A 20,155-nucleotide genomic window follows, 5' to 3' on the forward strand; every position below is an offset into this window, starting at 1 on the left:
CTGGTCTGGAAAGCTATAGTGTGGGATGTACATGTTGTTGTCAGCAACGAGCATCAGATTGTCTTACACAATCTCTCAAATTAGGACTATTGCAGTTACTCCATAAGGGAAAATTTTTGCTTTATTAAATCAAGTTGAAGAGAGAAGTTTTAACTAACAGTAAAGACAATGCCATCTTGATTTTTGGTGTTCAGATCTTCTACTTGCTGTTGGTATAACGTGTCGGTCCATGACAGTGTTAACATGTACTTTTACGTTGCCATTAATATAGTTATAATTAGAAATGCAGCTGATACAGTAAATGGGTTTAATACAGCATTATTAATTATACTGCATCCTCGCCAGGAGGCTGCTGGTGTCGGTTCTCTTAGAGGCTTAGAGACTCATTGTAATATGTATTAAGTGCACATTGCTGCAGCAGAAATAGCTTTATGGAGAAGCATATTCCCACTCTAAAATGGGCAGGGTGGCAGTGTAAGTGCTACTAAACACCCTAGCAACATATTTAAAACTATCCTGCAAACGCACCCGAACTTGGGAACAATGAGCGACGTGCTCTGCCACCGCGGTTCAGCTGGGTCTGCGCAACCCTCTAATCCTCACTAACAGGCAGTAAATTATGTACCTCCAAATTTATACAAATGCCTGCCTTTGACATCAGTGGGCACCACCCAGGTTTCACCTTCAGGATTCAGATAATCAGCTCTCATTCCTACTGGCTTCCCTCAAGACCAGTATGGAAATAAGTGTGTGTCTGCCAGGGATCAAATGCTTTTGGAGACAAAAGTAGGTACTGAAAACATTACAGGATACTATCATCTCCCCATGATACTTTTACACAAAGCGCTCTGTTCCTCTTTTGGCCTGACATAGTTTCAGGCTGACAGAATCCAGCAGGCCTGCTTGTTTTAAACAAGAGCACATCCTATTATTTTTTTGAGAAATGAAGTGTAAAATTAATGCTTATTATTTTGAGCTCAGGAAAAAAAGGCAAGAAACCCAAGATTCTTGTTTGCTGTGTTTTGCTTGTTTAGTTCTGTGATCAACTGATACCTCCACAGATACACTTAAGAAGAAATGGGAGAAGATCAAGCATAACAAACTGTAAAAATCTGCATTTTATTTTACAAATGAGAGGGGCTGCATAATTCACTTGAGTTATGTAGGTCTCTCATAGACGCTTGTCATGCTAGAAAAAAAAAAAAGGCGAATAAGAATGAGGGAAATGATGATATGTTTGCTGTTGCTAATGCCCAGCACCACACATTTGACTGTCACATCGCATTGTCAAAAAGCCTCCTTGCATGTACCTATATGATCTTATATAATTCAAGGAAGTTATTCTCCAAAGGTGACTGAGTATCCCTATACATGTGCTGTGTTTCTGTGTAAAATAATACGCTGTAAAATGCCATGGAGGAGAGAGTGATTATAGCAGCAATTCTATCTATATCTTTGGGCATTTTCATATTTTGAATACACATGCATGAAAAGAGAAACGTTTGTCATGCTAACCATGGTACTTTTTCCCTCTTTTTTTCTTTCTGGATGGTTTTATAGACACAAGAAATACATAATGGACTCCTGTGGGAGTGGAATAAAAACCCCCACCGGTGAGGAGAAGGCCTTATAATTCAGAAGTGGATTTGCAAATCAAAAGGTCTTGCCTCGAGTGGGATAAATTTCCAGATCTGCAGGAACCCATTATGTTTTATTATTTTTCATTCTGGTTTTAGTTTGTTATGGGTTTAACTATTTAAAATACTGCAGGGATCAGCCAAGAAAATACACAATCTTTGTTACCTAATTAAACATATGAGCTTGTAAGAATATACTTTAACTGAAATGCTGAGCATTGTTTGTTTTGTGGTGTGGTTTTTTTTCTTTTTTTTCTTTTTTTTTTTTTTTAGTTTTACTCAAATTATAGATATTTAAGCTGGAAAAGGAGCAGCTGTCTAGTCATCAGTATGTGTCTGTCTGTATTTATGAACACATGTGCTCACACAGGACCATAGGCTGTACATGAATCACTGTTTTCCAAATACCCAGTATGTAGAGGGTAGAAAATGAATGTCAAACATGATTTCTCTGATTTATTCGTAGAAGGCATTTGTTCCATTCCCCCCAGTTCCTGCTTTGTCCTCTGCGGGTTTATTGCAGCATTTGGTTGCTGTACACAGCGGTGTGGCTGGGCATGCTCAGCATGTGGCTAATGCCCCCTCCCCATCTCTTCTCCCCTCTGGAGCAGGTTGCAAAATTCACACAAAGCCAGAACTTTTCAGGCAAGGGTCTGATGGGAGAATCCAGCCTTAGGCCACAGTGAGGGGAGAGAGCCTGGTTTGGAAACTACCCATTAGAGAGGGCAACGCGCCCGCCCGTGGAGGCTGCGCGAGCAGAGCATCGCAAACCTCCTGGCGTCCCAGAAATATCCCAGTCCCTGCTTGTGGCTCCCGAGGGAATTCACAGCGCTGCTGCCACGGAGCTACAAGCCCTTTCATCTTTCTGTTCCTGGCTCTTTCCTTTTTTCTTTTTATCTCCTTCCCAACCCACCTGTTTCCGTGTCCCCACGGCACCTCCCCATTCCCCACGCAGCTGCGGTGCCAGCGCTTGCTGTGAGCGCCCACTGCCACACAGAGCCCACCCGGCCTGGAGGCAGCACGGACAGCTCCCCACTGCCCACGCCTTGCACAGACACCTTGGCATCCTGACAGAAACGAAGGCTTCATAGGAAGCAATACTTTCCTCCTGTTTAGCCCCTTTAAAAATAGAAAAAGCTAATCTGAAGCAACTGTAAGTAAAGACCTTGCTTTTGAGGGCTCACATGATTCCTAAGATCCAAATATATTTGGCAAGAATTGGTTCATGGAGTAATGTAGTCGTTTCTTAGCGATCTTGGAACTAAAAATTAATAGCCATCGATATCTGAGGATGTAAAAATAAAGATGAGTGTAGAACAAAAGAAATAATTTATTTAGTTTTTAAAATATGTTTTGATGAGAAGTTCATGTGCTGCCACAGTGAAGTAAAGACAAATTTGCAGAAACCTTCCACAGTATTAAAGCTTTTTAAGTAGTTTCTGATTTTTATAAACTGTATGCTATGTTTTCTAAAACCCTGCAACTTCCTCCCTCCCTTCAAGAAAACCAAAGGATTGTTTAGTTTCATGTGTGAAAATTGCTTTAATATGACTTCAGTACCTCAAAAAAAAAAAGCTCAGCTGCATCAGGAGCCACAAAATCCAGTAAATAGAGAAGCTTATCATCTTGAAAAAGTGGTAGGCTTGAACCAAGAGTAATAATTACTGCTATTTCATTGAGTTCAGTTAGAATATAGAGGCATCTAAAATGGGCCCTGCGTATTCAATACTTAAGGTATATGACAAGGAAATTATGCTTTCAAATTACATTTAAATAACTCCAGTGGTCTCTCTACACCATGTAAAAAGCCAAGAGATACAAAAAAATTTACACTGACACTCTGCTTTCAGCTCCTGCTATTCTCCAATAGTTCCTTCCTCTCCCGTGTGTTTGCAGTGTACTCTGAGGTGAAGACATCACTTCAGCCCTCTGTCAGTGCTGGTGGTTGAATTCACCCTATTAAAGGAATTTTAAATGCTGTTTGACTCTTTAATACTCTGCACCCAGGGCAGGGCTGCTGTCCCTTTGTGGCAGGGTTGTGCAGTGCTGTTGGCATCCCCGGAGCCCCGAGTGGGTTCCCGGAGGATGGAGCTCGGGGCCGCCTCCAGCACAGCCCAAACGTGGGGCTGCACCCCTGAACACCAGCAGCTCGTCCTGCCTGGGGCTGGGAATGGGGCTGGGGGTCCTGGGGCCCTGTGTGCCAGCACAGGCGTTCCCTGCCCACTGCTGCTGCCTCCCCGACGCTAATCTGCTGTGTCACTAACAAGTTGTATCATTTGAACCTTGCAGAGGAAGGCATCAATCATGAGTGCAAGCTGTGTAACCAGATGTTTGACTCTCCGGCAAAGCTCCTGTGTCACCTGATTGAGCACAGCTTTGAGGGGATGGGAGGCACATTCAAATGCCCTGTTTGTTTCACAGGTAAGACAGGGAGGCCAAGACAAGCCTCAGCGTGCATGGCTAGATCCAGAAATGACACTCGGGGGATTTGTAAAATAGTGTGTTCCTTTCCCTGGGAAAAAGAAATACTGTGCTTGGAAATGTTCAAATATCCTCTGTCTGAAGCTGGGGCTCGCTCTGCCGAGCAGCTCTGTGGCATTTGACACCAAGCAGCACTGCCACATGCAGTGGGCTCTGCACGGCCCTCACAGTTCCAAACATTTCCATTTGCCTTGTGGCTCAAAGGTGCTGTGTGTTTCCAAGTGCAGGACTTGCAAAGGATGGACATGCTCTTGCAAGCGCTTACTCACCTGAGCAAGGACTCTTTAAACGCCAGGTGGTCCATGATCTGCTTACAGTGCTGAGTAAAGGGGAGTAAAAGTTTGATAACACCAAATTGTATAACTGTATGGTTTTGCCAGCTGCTCTCTCAGAGGTTTCTTTAAGCCCAGTTTTCTTACAGTGACACATTTCTAACTCCTGTCTGAGAGACTGCTAGGTATTTCTTCTCTGTAGATCATTTAAGCTGTCTCATCAGTGCAAATGATCATGGGTGATTCTTGCTTTTCCAGGATCTGCAGGGTGCATGCTAAAGGCTGCCTTTTATACTCTCTTCAAGACAGTAGTTAACATCTGCATTTCCAATCTGTTTGAGAGATAAGGATCATGTAGGTGTCACTGTGGGCCTGTGTCAGTAAAGGGGCATGGCAGCCCCTGCCATTCCTTTAACTTTGGTGGGAATAAGGTGAACCTATGTTCTTTAGGGTTTGGCCCACGATTTGAGAAACTGGTTTTTGTGTGAGATTGGAGTTAATTTATCCTTTCTGAAATGTGCTGTAAAAAAATTGGGGTGCATTTGTTAAATTCGGCTGAAGAAGCCATTTTCACATACAGATGTCTGTTCGTGTAAAGTGAGACAAAAATTAAATCAGACCTAGATATTTTTTAACCAGTTAAAGTTATGGTTCACTATGTTCCACTTCAAAATTTCCCTCGGTAAAGTCAGAATAATTGTTAATCCAGAATAATAATGCAGGTGCTGTGATATCTGTAATGCTAAACAATAATCTTTTTCTTTTATACTGAATGGACAATGTATTTAAAAGATCTAAAAATTGTGGCAAGCCTGCCCTTTCAGATTCACATTTCTGCCAGAAATGCTGTTCTGAGCCACGTGTTTTCCAGACCAGCCATCAAGGCTTCTCCTGGCCCAGTTGTCCTGCATTAAAAATGCATCTGATGCACCTGCCATGGGCCCAGGGCTCCCCATGGGAGCAGTGACGTCCTCTCTTTGGTCTGATGACTGAGTTCTTCCAGTTACCTGTGGACAGTGTTAGCTTTATGTGAGATATCAAAAATCCATACAGGATGTAAAGCCTGTTAGAAGTAAGCTGACTGTCAGCCTGGAGACTCTAAATTGACTACTTGTAAGGAAATTCTGCTGAACCAAGTGTATCGGCACTTCTCTGGCAGATATCCTTGGACCTTTTACAACTGCAGAGACTCTGAAGTGCAGTTTGAGACGAGGTGCCTCATACGAAGGGAGCTTAACTAACTGTCCTCTGTTGTTTCAGTTTTTGTACAGGCAAACAAACTGCAGCAACACATCTTTGCAGTGCACGGGCAGGAAGACAAAATTTATGACTGTTCCCAGTGCCCGCAGAAGTTCTTCTTTCAAACAGAGCTTCAGGTATGTTTACAACAGGAGTAAAACCAAAGCTAAAGCTGTTGATTTCTCTGTGCAACTGTCACCCTTGTGCAGCATTTAGAAAAGGTGCCTAACCTTGGTATGGTCTCTTCTGCCCTTAAACAGTGTCTGAGTCTCCTCCTGCCTCCCTGGGTACCTGGAGGAGAAAAGGGTCTCTGAACATGGCTGGAATAAATAAATAAATAAGACAAGACAGATATAATGATTTATGAGTATTTCTCTTGACAGTAGTGTTGCTACATCCTTACATGTCTACGTCAAACACCTTGTAAATAATTTCTTTTTCTCCATCAATAATTTAGGGACTGATTAACATACAAAGACTAAGCAAATGGTAGCTGCCCCATCCCCTTCCTTGCTGCTAAATCATAAGTAAAGGAATTTTCCCTACTGAGATTTGAGAAAGCATGGGTGCAGCTTGACATGATGCTCAGGCAGAGGCCCCTCCCAGGCAGTGGCACATTCCAAGCTGTGCACACCAGCCCTTACACACCACCTTCCCTGGCAGCACTGGGGGCTGCAGCCACAGCAGCTGCAGCCTCCACAGAGCCAGTGCTTGGCTCACACCCATTCCAGGGGGTACAAATCCTTCTGGAGGGGCTGGACCCTGACCTGGGCATGCTGCTGCAGCCACGCTTGGAGCTCTGTCCCCAGAGGCCTCCTTGGAGGCATGGGAGGGAGTCTGGGGGTTAAATCCCCCCACTAGTCCCACCTTGGTGCTAACCCCACACAGGCACTGAACCTCCATGGTGTGTGTGTGGGACCTCTTGGGCAGTGGAGCACCAGAGGCTGCCCTGCCAGAGAGCTCGTGGGGAGGTGCCCACCCTGGCTGGCCTCCTCACACCCATCTCACCTGTGCAGCATGGCCACCAAAACCACCCCTCCCATCCCCTGGGAAAGGCTGTCTTTTATAGAATGGTGCCATATGCCTCATTTTAATGTATTAGCTTTATAAACCATGATTTACTTAAACTTTGGAGGGTTTTTATTTATCTTGCTGAATTCCCAAGCTGCTGCCTCTTGTGTTGTGCTGTCATGCTGTGGAAGGATGGCTGATCTTTTCACTTTGTTGATTTTATTTTTTTTCCCTCCCAGGGGATCCCGCCTTTCCCTTGTTCTAGCGACCTGATTTGCATAAGTGTACAAAAGTTTTAACTATACCTTGTTAATATTTTAATAAAGTCAGCAGATTTTGGGTTTGTGTGTTCTCACTATGAACGTTTTATGAAGGCAGCAGTGGCTTGCAAAGACAGCTTTGATTTTTCCTCCCATATCTCCCTTAAAGTGGTGTTTGGTCAAAATGCCAGCACAATTAAAATGGGAACACTGGCTTCCTAGGCCACTGCATTAACCTTTAGAATCAGATGATCAAATAAAGAGAACCTGGTTAAATTATAGTCTAAGCAGCCTGGTTTTTTGCAATTACAGATTTTAATTACATAGTGTTTCAATTCTGAAGTTTTGTGCATTGCACAATTGCTGCAAATGTCAGCTTTAATCATATAAATTAGAGTTGTTAATTTTTCAGTTTTTGTGCAGGATTTTTCTGCCCTCAAAATTTTTCTGCTTATAATAATTCATAATAATTACATGAGTAGTTTTGGTTGATGTTCATGTTGGCTGAATGAAAATTCAATACTTAGCTGCACAGTTTTAGTCTTTATTTCAGTAGTGACTCAGAAATGTGTGTTTACTTTATGCCAGGGAATTTACTAATGCAAATATTGGAGCCAAGGAGGACACAAAATGTGTGTATAAATCACTTAGAAATGCTTAAGACTTTTGAACCAGTCTGCCTTGGCATGATTATCTCATTAGTTTCTGGTGTGTAAGCTGCCTGCTCTAAATTTCTCAACTGTTGCTTATATTTTTGTTGAGTAATGAAGATTTAGTATTATTTTAGTGAACCAGTTGTTCAACTGCTACTTAGGGTTAAATCTGCATAAACCTTTCTGTGTCTTTAACTGTGCAATTATCTTATGTGGGCAAATCAGCCTCCATCAAGGGGTTCTGCTTGATGAATTTCACTGTTCAGTTCTGAACTTGCTTTCCTACTGGCACAAAATAACTGGTATCAAAATCTGAACCTACACACTGTTTTCCTTTGTATTTTCAAGTGAAACCACTGAAAATACTTTTAAAAAACTTGAGCATTCAACTATTTCAAGAAGAAATTCAGAGTGGGGTGCTTGTAGAAAAGCAGAGAGAACAAGGAAGGTGGGGAAACTGACAGGCAGCAAAGGGAAAAGGTAACTTTTAGACTGGCATGAAGTAGCCCTGCTGATTTTTAAACACTTTTTTTTAAACAAGGTGAACACCACGTGTGCCATGTGATGAGAAACTGTAGATATTGCTGTAAATGTACCTCCAGTGGCTGGTGCAGATACTGCTTTGGTAGCTTAATGCTCTGGAAGTGATGGAACCCTCTTTGTGCTGCTGAACTAGTAGTTGTATTTTAATATAGGTTTTTGCTTTGAAGTTTACACCATCTGATGGAGCTGTAAAACCAAGGCTTAGGAACGCTCTGAGGAACAGAACTTGCTTTATAAAGGGTGGGAATTTTGGTGAGAATCTGGAGCAGTGAGTCAGTGATGTTACTTTGATGATATTGCCACAAAAAAAGAAAAGAGAATGCTACTTCACTGCTTAAATTATCTCACTGCAAACAAGGAAAGAAAACATGGGGAGGTTAAGCATGAAACACAAAGGAAGGAGTATGTGTGACAACCCCACACACCCTTAGGCCAGAAGAGGAAAGGCTGGCAGCTCTGTGTTTTTCACATCCTCACTTTGTACATTTGACAGCCATGAATATCATGAAATTCTCCTGGAAAAAGAGTGAATTTAGAGCTCATATGTAAAACACCAAGGCTATGGCATTTCATTCCCCTTACTGAAACATGCTCACTGAAACAAGTGTAGAGGTGGAGGGTTGGGGTTTCCTTCCATGTAGGGCAGAAGGAGCCCTTTCAGACGGGTGCCCATCTCCAGGAGCTGTGCTGGGAGCCTGGTCCAGCCCCTCAGAGGCAGCCCGAGCCATGGGCACTCAGACCTGGCAGAGGAGCTTCTCTTTGACAAGTGAAATTTTGGTCTTTGCTATTTGAAACGTAGCAGGGAACCCTGCCAAACCCAAAGATGGGTCGGAAATGATGACATAATGGGTGCTGAGAGTTATATTTGTGGTGTGATTCACAGCAAGGAGAGATCCCTTCCTCTGTTGTTTGCATTGAGAATTGTATTAAGCAAATTGTGACTGAGCAGTGGTTTTCAGAGAAAACTTGAGGAGGATTTTTGCATGTGCTCTTTTGCCACACTGCTTTTCCAAGGAGCCATCACACAACCGGTGAAGTATTTGTATTTAAAGGATTAATTCCTGCTGTTTGCTTGTGTACTGTTAATCATACTGTTTCCTCCTAAATGATTACAATTGATGAAAACTAAGGCAAAGGATGTAATAAACAATGCGCCAATAATCCAGGTACCAAGGGAGCAGGGTACCTGCCAGGTCTTTCCTAGCACAGGTGTTCAGGTGTTTTATTGCCTGCTATGAATAAAGGGCTTTCTTTTCTGCTCAGATTTGGAGATATGTCAAACCACTAAATTAAGAGAGCTTTACTGGAGGAATGTGCTGTCATTTTAAATGCCCAGTTTTTTAAACGTACACATATCAAAAGGAGCTACTATGGCTCATTGGCTAACACTGTGGTCTGTCTCCCCTCTCATTTTATTTTATGTGAAAAGCTAGCAATTTTCATATATCCATAAACAGGAATGAGCTGCTGCACAGAAATTGCACTCATTATATTAATAATGATTTACTATGAACGTCCTCCAGGGGCTTGATTTGGTCCACATCAAAGTCCTTGGGATTCTTTCTGCTGATTACAGCAGATCAAGCCCTAAGCAGGTTTTCTCTTTTTAAGTCTGCTTTTAATGTCAGCCTGATGTCAGATGTGCCTCCTGTAGAGGACTGTGACCTGCCTAGGTGATGAGGGGCACTGCAGTGAGCTGTGCCCACTGGGGGACAAAGGAGCTGCTCTGTACCTGTGCTGGCCTCCCTGGGACTGGGGCAGTGAGGAGCAACATCTCCAGCTGCTCATGCCAGTGGTCCTTGGGGCCATGTGGGTACCACAGTGTCCCCTGGAGCACGGAGGGGAACGAGAGCCCCTTGGCTTGGCTGTGAGCCACCTGCCCGCAGGCGAGTCTGCAGGGCTGCGTCCAAGGGCTCACTTCACCACCACTGGAGCACTGAAGAAAGACTTAAGCAATTTTGAGTCTGTACCCAGCCATACCTCCAGCTCCTATTTGAAAAGATGGACTTCAGCTACTTTCTGGGGATATAAGAAAGCTTACTTAAGTAGAAGTAAAACTTTCTTCCAACCAGCCCCGTGTGCTTGCAAGAGTGCAGTATTTCAGTGTTTCTGGGCTCCAGTGTCCATTCAGGCAGTGAGAGAAAAGCAATTCCACGGTATCTTGAGGAAGCTGCAGAAAATGTTTCTCCTTAAGAGTGTGTGGATGGCAGGACAAATGGGACATGAAATGTGGCTCTATATCAAGGCAGTGCTTTCACTTGATGTAACTTTTGCTGTATTTCAGGACTTAGTGTGGCTTAGGTGGCAAACACCAAGTACTTCTTACTGAAAACATGCCACAAGCGCTTTCCAAATTTCATACAAAGCATACATAAAATCATGTGCAGAATTAATTTTCTGCAAGTAACAGCCTTTTTTTTTTTCTTTTAAAACAGATTTTTTATCTTTGTTTTTTGTTTTACCATAGGCTTTTAAGAACCTGTTAGCTATTTTTCCTTCTTTCATACTTTTATTTCTTAATTCTCAAAATTTTTTAAATGTCATTCCTTCTTTAAAATCATGAAAATGACCTAGTCAGTTATCCTAGCAGATTTGGCTAGCGTTTTTAAAAAAAATGTTGCTATGGTGCTTGGAGTATTGTTAAATTTTAATTATTAGTAGTTACAAAGCTAATAAATTACAAGACTACCAAAATCTATTCCAGCCATATTGCTGGGTTTCATTCAGACGCAGTCAGATAATTATAACTAACAATAATTAAAAATTAAAAGTGCTGTAGGCACATACCCATCATGTTGAGTCTGCCTGCCTGAACGTTCTTTATGGACTGCAAAACCACAAGTTTTATCTGTGATCTGTTTTCACAGCAGGGAAGAGTTTTTACCTGTAAGGTCTCTGGTTTTCAATGTGTGTGTTTAAATTCAGAGGAGGCAGAGGAGGAATACATGGCTGTTTGAAAATTTAGGGTTAGGAACAGGCTCTGAAAAGGACCAAAGCTAAGAAACACCACTGTAGACTATGTGGGGCTGGTGCTGGCTCTGCAGCAGCGGCAGTTGGGGTTCTGTGCAGGGGATGCAAGAGGTTCCCTGGGTCTGACATCCACAGAGGTTAATGTAAGAGCCAGGGCTGTTCATGCTCATGCACCTCTGTGTGGTTTGTCAGCCAGCACCTTCTCCCCTTGCACTCTGGCAGGGGGTGTTTGCTGGGGCTGTTGGAACAGTAAGGGAACCCAGACCGTGTGGCCTCTTTGCGTGGCCACTTCTGCTGCAACAAAGGATGGTGCAGAAATCTGGAATTGCCCTGTGTGTGGTGTGTGGCATAGTGACAGGGTGTAGCATTTTCATTTGGAAAGATTATTCTGATCAATATATTGCTGCATCTTTATCCTGTCTGAGGTCTCCAGTGAGAGGCAGAAAGATCTCTCACCTGAGATGAAGATATGTCTGACACTGGAGCAGCACGGCCCGTAACAAAAACCCCTCCTTCATTTCTTAAACATTAGGGCCATTCTGTGGCTGGCCCTGGCTAACAAAGTGCACACAACTTCACATTAACATGTGCAGAAAACCCAGCAGCCGTGCAGAGTGGAGGAAAGAAAGAAGGGAGCCAGGTGAAAGGCATCGTTTTAGTCATTAACGCACTTAAGCGCACCCAAGTGTCAACATGTGTGATCAAGTGTAAGGAGGCATGTCGCTCCAATGTGGCAGGGCTGGCACACAGACGGGGCTTCCTCCAGCGGAGATGGCACTTGGATCTGCTGCTCAGGCTGCCCAGCTAAACCCGTCGTTGCCTGTCATCTATGCCCTAGGGCAAGGGTCCAACCAACTTTTGCGCAGGCACCATGCCATCCCAACAGATGGGCAGGAGTGTAAGCCGCCAAGAGACAATGTATATGCATCAATTGTGTTTATTGAAAGCACAATTCCTGGCTGGAAATGTTCAAATGTCTATTTATTTTGAGATAAGATGCCTTTAGTTAATGGGTGTGGAAATGCAGCTTAGCTTTGAATTAATTACTTTCTATACCTCACAAAATATAATGCAGACGTGAAAGTGTACGATGTGCTGATTATGGGGTTATCTGTTAAAGGTCTGTCATGACACAGAGTCCCCCTTAATACTGACTCAATGTGCCAAGGTGCTACTTGCCTCTAAGTACCAGAGACCAGATTTTGTAGGTGATGCACGTAACTGTACAAATCTCTGGTTCAATATATAGTGATATGCAAGGAGCCAGCCTTTTACACTGGCAGGTTTTCCTGTGCACACAGAGGTATAAGCTCACCTCCCCTCTTAGTGGTGGAAAACACTTTTACTTTTTGGGGCAATGAGGGTTATACATTAATCCAGACCAAAGCTAGACTAGTTTACACATCTCACTGAAGAGGTTTGTTTTCCATGTGACAAAAGGAGAGGAAAATCATATAATGTGCTTTTGTTTGACAGCATTGCTGCCCACCAGAAAGGGTAAATTATGGAAGCACCCAGAGAGGAGTCTGTATCATACATTAAAGGGTGTTCCCTTCCCGTACTTGTTAGCTCTATTCAATTAAGACTTGTTAGTGTTCTTGAAGGATGTGCTTTGAAGACCCTTCTGAATATACAATTTGATATTCATAAGGATCCAGGCATACTTCATGTAAATAAATAAAGCAGGAATGTTGCACTTCCAGATACATTAATGCATTCCCATCCTCTTGGAAGCAGAGCACATGGCCTGTGTTAAACATCCATCCTGACCAAAAGGAGGAAGCACAGGAGAAGAAATGAGAAATGGATTTTCTTTCAGAAGGACCAGATTGCACTCTCTGGTCTGGCAATAACAATTACTAATGACATTTAGAGAGAAATTAAGGATGAGAAATGCAAGTTGGCATTTCAGCAGTGCCAGTCAGTAACATTGCATCAGAGCTCACAGGAGAGATGAGAAAAAGTTTAGGGATGGAAAATTAATTTTGTTATGTCAACAATTAACAAATACCTTTTCTTCATTCTTTACCACACTATCACAAATTACCACTGTGATAGTATTTAGCAGTTTCTCAGGTGAATGAAAATTTCAGCACTTGGAAATCCTTATTTCTGGAGTCAAAAGCACATGTTTATGTTTTGCTTTGTTTTGTTGAACAATGAATGACAGAAAGAGGTTCAGACTGAGCAGGGAGGGAGAGCATGAGCTCTTGGATGTGTGTAGCAAGAAAATTCTGTGCATTCTCTCTGCAGATCTCTGTGGTTCTTATAACTATGAATGAATTTGTTTACCAGCACATTTTCTGAGGTGTTTTTTTCCTGTTTTGCAAATTTGGAAAGGCAAGGTTAAATAATATACCCCGTTCCATGCAGGACAATTTTGGAGGAGCCAGACATAAAGCCCTGGAAACCTCAGACCTTTTATTCCAAAGTCCTTCACGTGTTTCACAAGGTGACATGCCTGTCCCCACAGGAGGGTGGTAGGAAGCCCTGTTTCCTGCTGCTCTGTGCAGAGGCTGGAGCAGAGGGGCCATAAGCTGTGGGGCTGTGAGCGTGGCCATGGCACAGCTGGCTGTGCAGGAGCAGTGTCCTCAGGGACAGCACAACCGGCTACCCCTGCTTGGCCCTGCAGGGCTGGGTAGCACATGCCTTTGTAAGCAGGGCAGAGTCCTTAAAATAGAAACAGAACGCTTGTGTAACATGTAGACAAATAATTCCTTTTTTTCTTTTGTTTTCTCTCTGAATTGTCTTGTCAGAGATTTTTCTTTGCTGGGGGGAAGAGATCTCTGATCCAGCCTTTTGGTTTTCTCCTGCTGTAGTAGCTGCCGTGTAGCATAGTTTGGGGTCTGAGCACAGACTAGCTCTGTTGCCTCCTGTAAGTGTCGCTAGCATCCAGAGGAACTGACTGTTTTTCAAAGGAAGAGGGATGCTGCACTGGAAAGGACAGAGTATAAGCATTATTTAAAGAAAATAGTGGAGCTTGATCAGTTTTAAAGAGCTCATCGAGGGTGCTGAGCAGCATCCTTTTAAAAGTTCAGTCTCTTCGTTTGCTTGCAAAGACCAAAATGGGGATGCTTGTCAGACATAACAGTATATGCCTGAGTGTTTTCACAAGAAATGTCTAGATCATTAAATATAATAGGTCTCAGCTGCAGTTTTGATCACTGAAGCATGCACACAATTCATCACAGCAAATTAGGTACGTCTTTGTAACTTATCTTTCTGCAATTTGCTGGCACTTCTAGAGAGCTGAAACTTATATTGGATGTGCTGCAGAAGCCATTTCAGATTAAATATTCTGTGTTTATTGTTGGAGAACAAGGATTCCCTAATAACAAAAACATAGAGCAGTGTATGTTTCTGCTCCTGCATCTTGCAGAACCAGCAGTAGTACCAGTAGAGATCCCCAGCCACATTCATTATTTATATATTTCAGTGAATTCCTTGTCTGCAGTAAAAGAGATATAAGCTTCAACATCACTCTGTGCCAAATTCTATGCTACAGCCCATTCAGAAACCTGAGGCAGCCGTGGTTCTCAATCATTACACAGCCCATTTATCTGATTGGAGTTTTGTCCTCTCTGCCTTGCTGAAATGCTGCGTGTTCTTTAAAAGCTGAGTTTGACCTTTGGAAAGAAAAGGCATTTGCTATTTTAATTTTAGGGGCTTTTTACAGAGAACCTGAACCTACTTAAATGGAAATTGGCATTGAAAAACAGCAGTTATTGAAAAGCATTTACTTTATTACTAGAAGAGAACAGACGCTAGTGGACTCAAAAATTACGTTTCAGTGGACTCATCAGTTTCAGTCACTAGTTAGTCTGTGAACAGATGGATGTATTTGTAACAGTTAACATGAATTTATACCCTGGAATTTTACATTTGCCCTAAGAGTGCTGCTTTCCTAGTTGCTGCCTTGAAGGGTTTGGAGATGCATTTTATTTTACTGAAAAAAGATATGTTTGTTTCTAATTGCAGAGATTTCTTACATCATAGAAAGCACCTCAGCTTTCAGAAATGTGAATGATGTATAGCTTCTGTATAAGGAAAATGTTGTAAAAGAATCCCCAGTACAGCTGCTGCAGAAAAAATAAACATCTCAGCCCAAACCTAGATAAACCCCCTGTGGACTGAGAAAATAATTTTCAGTAACCAGATATTTTTAACTCTGTGTATGAAGGTAGTAATCACAGTCACCTGTATTTGCATCTAGGGTCTGCCACAGTCTAATTGCTTGTCTCTTTCCACCCCCACCCCTCTAAATTTTAAGGCTACTGGATAACTGAGCAATGCATTAAGCACTCCATCTCCAAAACAGAAAGAAATACTGCCCTAGCCTCTACCATGTGGCATCTTTAGGTTTCAGGGATTTCGTTTAAATCTGAAATTTATGTCCAGGAGAAATAAATTATTAGATTGTAAAAGCAGCTGGGGAGGGAGTAAATATAGTCTCTTTTGTCCTCTATATCATTTCCCCAGGAAGATAATAAATGTGTGGCAAGCGTCTTGTGTTTCCTCGGTCATACAAATGTTGTGTGTGTGCTGTATTTCAGATGTGAAGCCTAGACTCCAGACAGGAAATCCTGGAGTGATACTGTGCTGCTGTTGCCTACTGCTGTGGTGCTGGTGGAGGCCCCATCACTTTTACTGCTAGAAGGAATTAGAAAAATAATTTCGTGAAGAAATTTAGAAGGCTTTATGTTCTTTAAAAGACCCTTGATTTCCTGAGTAAGAGACATAGGGTGTAATCCTAGGGTTTATCTCCTCAGCCAGTGAAAGGCAGCAGGAGCAGCAGCCCTGGCTGCTGGAGAGAGCTGAGGACAGGGGTCCTGCCCTGTGACCCCATCCCAGGGGCCAGTTCTCCCAGGAGGATTTTACAGACCCTAAGAGAGACTCCTGTTAATGCCTCCCCGCCTCACCTGCTCTCATTCTTCAGTGAGGTCAGATATATGGAGCAAGCATGATTAGTGGCCAGGAAAAAAATTGGGTCTGAGAACAGCGAAAGGATAAGGAGTTGTTAGAAAGTCAGTAGTCTACTTGCTTTTCTGCACCTGGCTGTGTGTGTAGGGCTGTCACCGCCTGCACCTCCACGCTCGTCAGGAAGGCTGTCAGTATTCTTAGTCCGGCCCATCTCAGGGATCTGAAAACAAGCCTGGAACAGCCTTGCTGTTTGCTCCTTCTCTTGTTCCTTCCAGAGAAGTGTATTCAATCATATACTATTGTTTACCTAATTATTACCCTGCTTTAACATTGTGTTTTGAGAGTAGTTTTATACCTCCCTTTGACCAGAGGAGAAAGGAAAAACAATTCAGAATACAGCTTCTTTTTGTGTTGTGCCTGTTCTGCTTACGTAAAATGAGAAGGGGATGGGAGTGTTTGGTGCAGGGCTGGGTGCACATGTGCAATGACCCGACCTGGGCTGTAACTGCCAGTGGATGGATTGCTAATGTTCCCTTCATGTTTCATGTTAATGGAATAACTTATGAGATACTAAACTGTCTGTCCTCAGTGAGGTGGTGGGGCATTGTTGGAAAAATCTAGATGATAGAGTGAGATGGTACATGCTGATGGGATCAGTGTGGAGACAGCTCGTGGCTCTGTGCAAGGTCAGCTTGGGTTCAACAAGGCTGTGTCACCCCAACTCTGCATGAGCCAGACCAGATTTGGCAGCAGCAGTCCTGAGCTTATCACTCAGCTGTGCTTGAGCTCATGCACTGTGGAGTGTGTTGTGTGTCTTCTGTGCCACGTCCTGGGCAGGCAGTATAGACACCCAGAGGTCACCTCCGTGCAGAGCCTGTCCCCAGAACCCCACTGGCTCGGCTTTGCACTGAGCAGGAATGGCCAAAGCAGTGCCCACAGTGCCAGCCCTGGGGGAGAGCTCCTGCTGACCACCCAGCCTCCTCATTTGTTTCTGCTGCGCAGTTAAACCTGAATAAATTGCCATGGGCATTGAGCTTTGGCTGTGTATGGCATATCTGTCATCAGTGTGTTACATTATTGTGTCTCCAAAAGGAGGAGTGAGGTTGTTTAGAACACATTTACTTCTGAAAAATGTGTCCTCATTTGGGGCCAGCACATGCTCCTAGTCTTTGCATGAAATTCGGGATTGTTTAAGACATGGCATCTTGCTGTTTAAAAGGCTGATTTTCCTGAGACCAGTGACACTGCTGTAATGGAGTTGCAATGGCTGGAAAATCCCATTTAACCCAGTTGTTTCACACACGTTCCACAGCAATGTTGCCTTGCTCTTTTGTCTTATGATGTCTTGGAGGAAATGGCTCATGTTGGTGATATTTTGGCCCCTTTTTTACCTACCAGAACAAATTCAGCATGGCTCTTTCACTCTCCTAGCTCCTTCAGGGTTAATTCCTTGCAGCAGTGGGCAGTGGACTGAGCACAATCCTGTCTGCAGATTTCTGCTCTGCTGATGGCACCTACACTAACAGGGCAGCATGTAAAGCACTTCTATAACTATAGCCTTGCTATTTTATAGCAGAGCTACTTGCATTGGAGGATTTTTATTCCCCTTTTGAAATTAGAAACCAGCAATAACAACCATTATGTCCAAGGCAACAGGTCACTGACCAGCCGTTTTGTCAGCCTGAGCAGTGTGTGGGTGCCACGTGACAGGAATATTTATCTGCCTCTAAAAAAAGTGTATCCATGACACAAGGCAATACAATTTGTCAGATCAGAATTCTATTAGAGGGAATTTCACTTTAGTTGCTGCTTTTTAAAGGAATTACTGGTTGAAGGGCTGTGCTCCTGCTGCAGGCAGGTGCTGCTTTTGTCAAGTCCGGCTGTCCACACTTGCTTATTTGGCCCAAGGAACTTGGTTCAGCTACAGCTCCCATCATTCAGTGAAGGATGTTGCCTAAGTAATGAATGTAAGACTTGCCCCTGTTAATGTTAGCATTAAAATTCACATTTAAGACAGAGAATGTTTTATACCTGTCCTTAATACCAGGAATACCTAGCTGGTGCAGGGGGAAAAGCAACAAAAAGTAATCAGATGGTGTTCAGTGACCCCTGCCATACCAGAGAACAGCAGAGCAAGTTTTAGGTTCAGCTCAATTCCCTGGCTTTTGTTGATTTATATTCCCATGGAAACAGTCATTCAGTGAAGCTTTGCCCTATGCATTTTAACTTCTAAAGATGCTATTAAAGTGTTTCCCTTTTGCTCTAAGTATTTTTTGAAAATACACCATCCTGGTCCTATAATAAAGACCCAATCAGGAAATCATTTAGTGTTTAGAGGAGCCACAAAGTGTTCCATAATAATGACTCCAGCCCTCACAGAAATGAACAATTAACTGGCTTATGTGATATGATTTACCTTAGATCAAGGAGGGATTAATAAGATAAGATTTGGATTGGTTTCTAAGAAATCAGCAATTCATGCATTTGAGAGGAAAACCTTTTCCAGATTCCTGGAAAATGGTTTACCTCTGGAAAATTATTTTGAAACTTTGCTTCTCTCAGTAGGACCTGTAAGTAAATTGGAAACAGGTCAGCACTGGGGTGTGCATTGAGGTTTTTGGTGTAGCACAGGCAAAGGAGTGTCCCTGTGGGCAGGAGATGCTTTCTCTGATTACTGTAGCTTAGGTTTGAAAACAGGCTGGAAGTGGGTGTTTGCATTCTCGAGGACAGCTTTGGAGGGTCACTTCAAAGCTGGGCACGGGGCACTTGTGCTGCTGCATGCCAGGTTTGTGACACGTCATGGACGGGCAGGGGTGGCCGTGACCCCAAGTGTCTGTGGGACCAGCTCCCAGAAAAACATGGACTGACCAAGGCCAGGTTAAGGCAGCACCCTTATTGGCAGAGCACTGTGCTGGGATCCTGCAAACCATTTTCTGTTCTTGGGGTCAGAAATGGCTCTGCAATCCAGTCAGAGAGTAACAGTGAGGCTGAGGAAGGAGTGAAGGTATTCTAAAAATATTATGGTTTCATGCACTTCTGACAACAGTAATTAAATCTGTCCCTCTCACTCTATATTTAGGAAGTGTAAGGTTCTTCTGTCGGCTTATTTTTGATCTTGTGCATGGCATACTGGAGACTACAAGTTACAAGGATGCTGATAAATTTGCATTTCTGAGTGAAATTCTCAGGAGCGTGCAGTCCCTCAGGACAGGTATTATTAGCTTCCTGGTTTCATTGGGTGCCTCAGTGAATCACGGTGTGTTTACAGCTAGTTTCTCCAACAGAAGACTCTGGTTATCTCTTAATAATGTATTCCTCTGTGTTTTTTATTTCCAAAGTGCTGTGGTAAGGAGATCCTCCCAAAGGCTTCAGTTTGCTTTTGTGCTTCAGCATTTTACCCAGTGTTTTTGGAAGAAGTGTATAGACTTTTCAGTGAGGCATTTAATAGAATACAAGAGGCTATGCCAGGCTTAGGCTGGGCTTGGAGTTCACTTGTAATAGGCTCAACTGGGTTTATTCTCAGTTTTGGAGAAGAATAGAGATGGAAGATCTGGAAGACCGATGATACAAAATTATTAGTCTCAAACAGAAACGGAAAAGAATGTTACGTGAGTTTTCAAAGTCTGATTAGGACTAAACAACCTGAATTAGAAGAGAAATTAAATTCATAAATCATCTAATAATTCCTAGCTGGTATGAGAACAAGCTGGCGCTGGGAGAAATAACACCAAGAAAGGTATTTGTACAGAAAGGTAATTTTTCAAACCAGAACAACACAGAAACACATATTAAAATTCCGTACTGGATTGAGATGGGCAGAAGCAGCGCAGTGTGGAGCGGTGCAGAACAAAGGGCGGCCGGGGCGGGGACGCGGGGCTCTGCCGGGGCTCTGCACACACACACCCGGCGGCTGCCGGAGGAGGAGGGACGTGCCGCCCGCGGAAAAAGAGGTATTAAGAAAAAGCAGTCAGCATTTAGGCGGCCACGTGTGGAACGGCTTTCCCCTCACGTAAATGTTAGGAATTCTGGAGCTTCCCTTTGACGCCGGATGAAGTGCCGGGTCCCGGTCACGGGAGGAGCCGGGCAGGTTCCTGGGGGTGCTGCGGGAGGCTGCGCATCCTCCCCAGTGGGTACAGAAACCCCAGGGGCAGCTCAGTCCTGGCACAGAT

General features: G+C 43.4%; 1 protein-coding gene across 3 annotated transcripts in view; it reads left to right on the top strand.

Moving 5' to 3' along the window:
* The window catches only part of ZNF423 (zinc finger protein 423), a 581,899-nt gene that overhangs the window by 554,700 nt on the left and 7,044 nt on the right, over positions 1-20,155 (top strand). For all 3 annotated transcript variants that reach the window (XM_066327879.1, XM_066327878.1, XM_066327880.1), the window contains 2 exons: positions 3,927-4,058; positions 5,651-5,766. In XM_066327879.1, the coding sequence (XP_066183976.1) occupies positions 3,927-4,058; positions 5,651-5,766 (248 nt within the window). The remainder of the gene's footprint in view (positions 1-3,926; positions 4,059-5,650; positions 5,767-20,155) is intronic.

Source organism: Sylvia atricapilla, chromosome 12 (assembly GCF_009819655.1).
Source record: "Sylvia atricapilla isolate bSylAtr1 chromosome 12, bSylAtr1.pri, whole genome shotgun sequence".
Classification (NCBI taxonomy): domain Eukaryota; kingdom Metazoa; phylum Chordata; class Aves; order Passeriformes; family Sylviidae; genus Sylvia; species Sylvia atricapilla.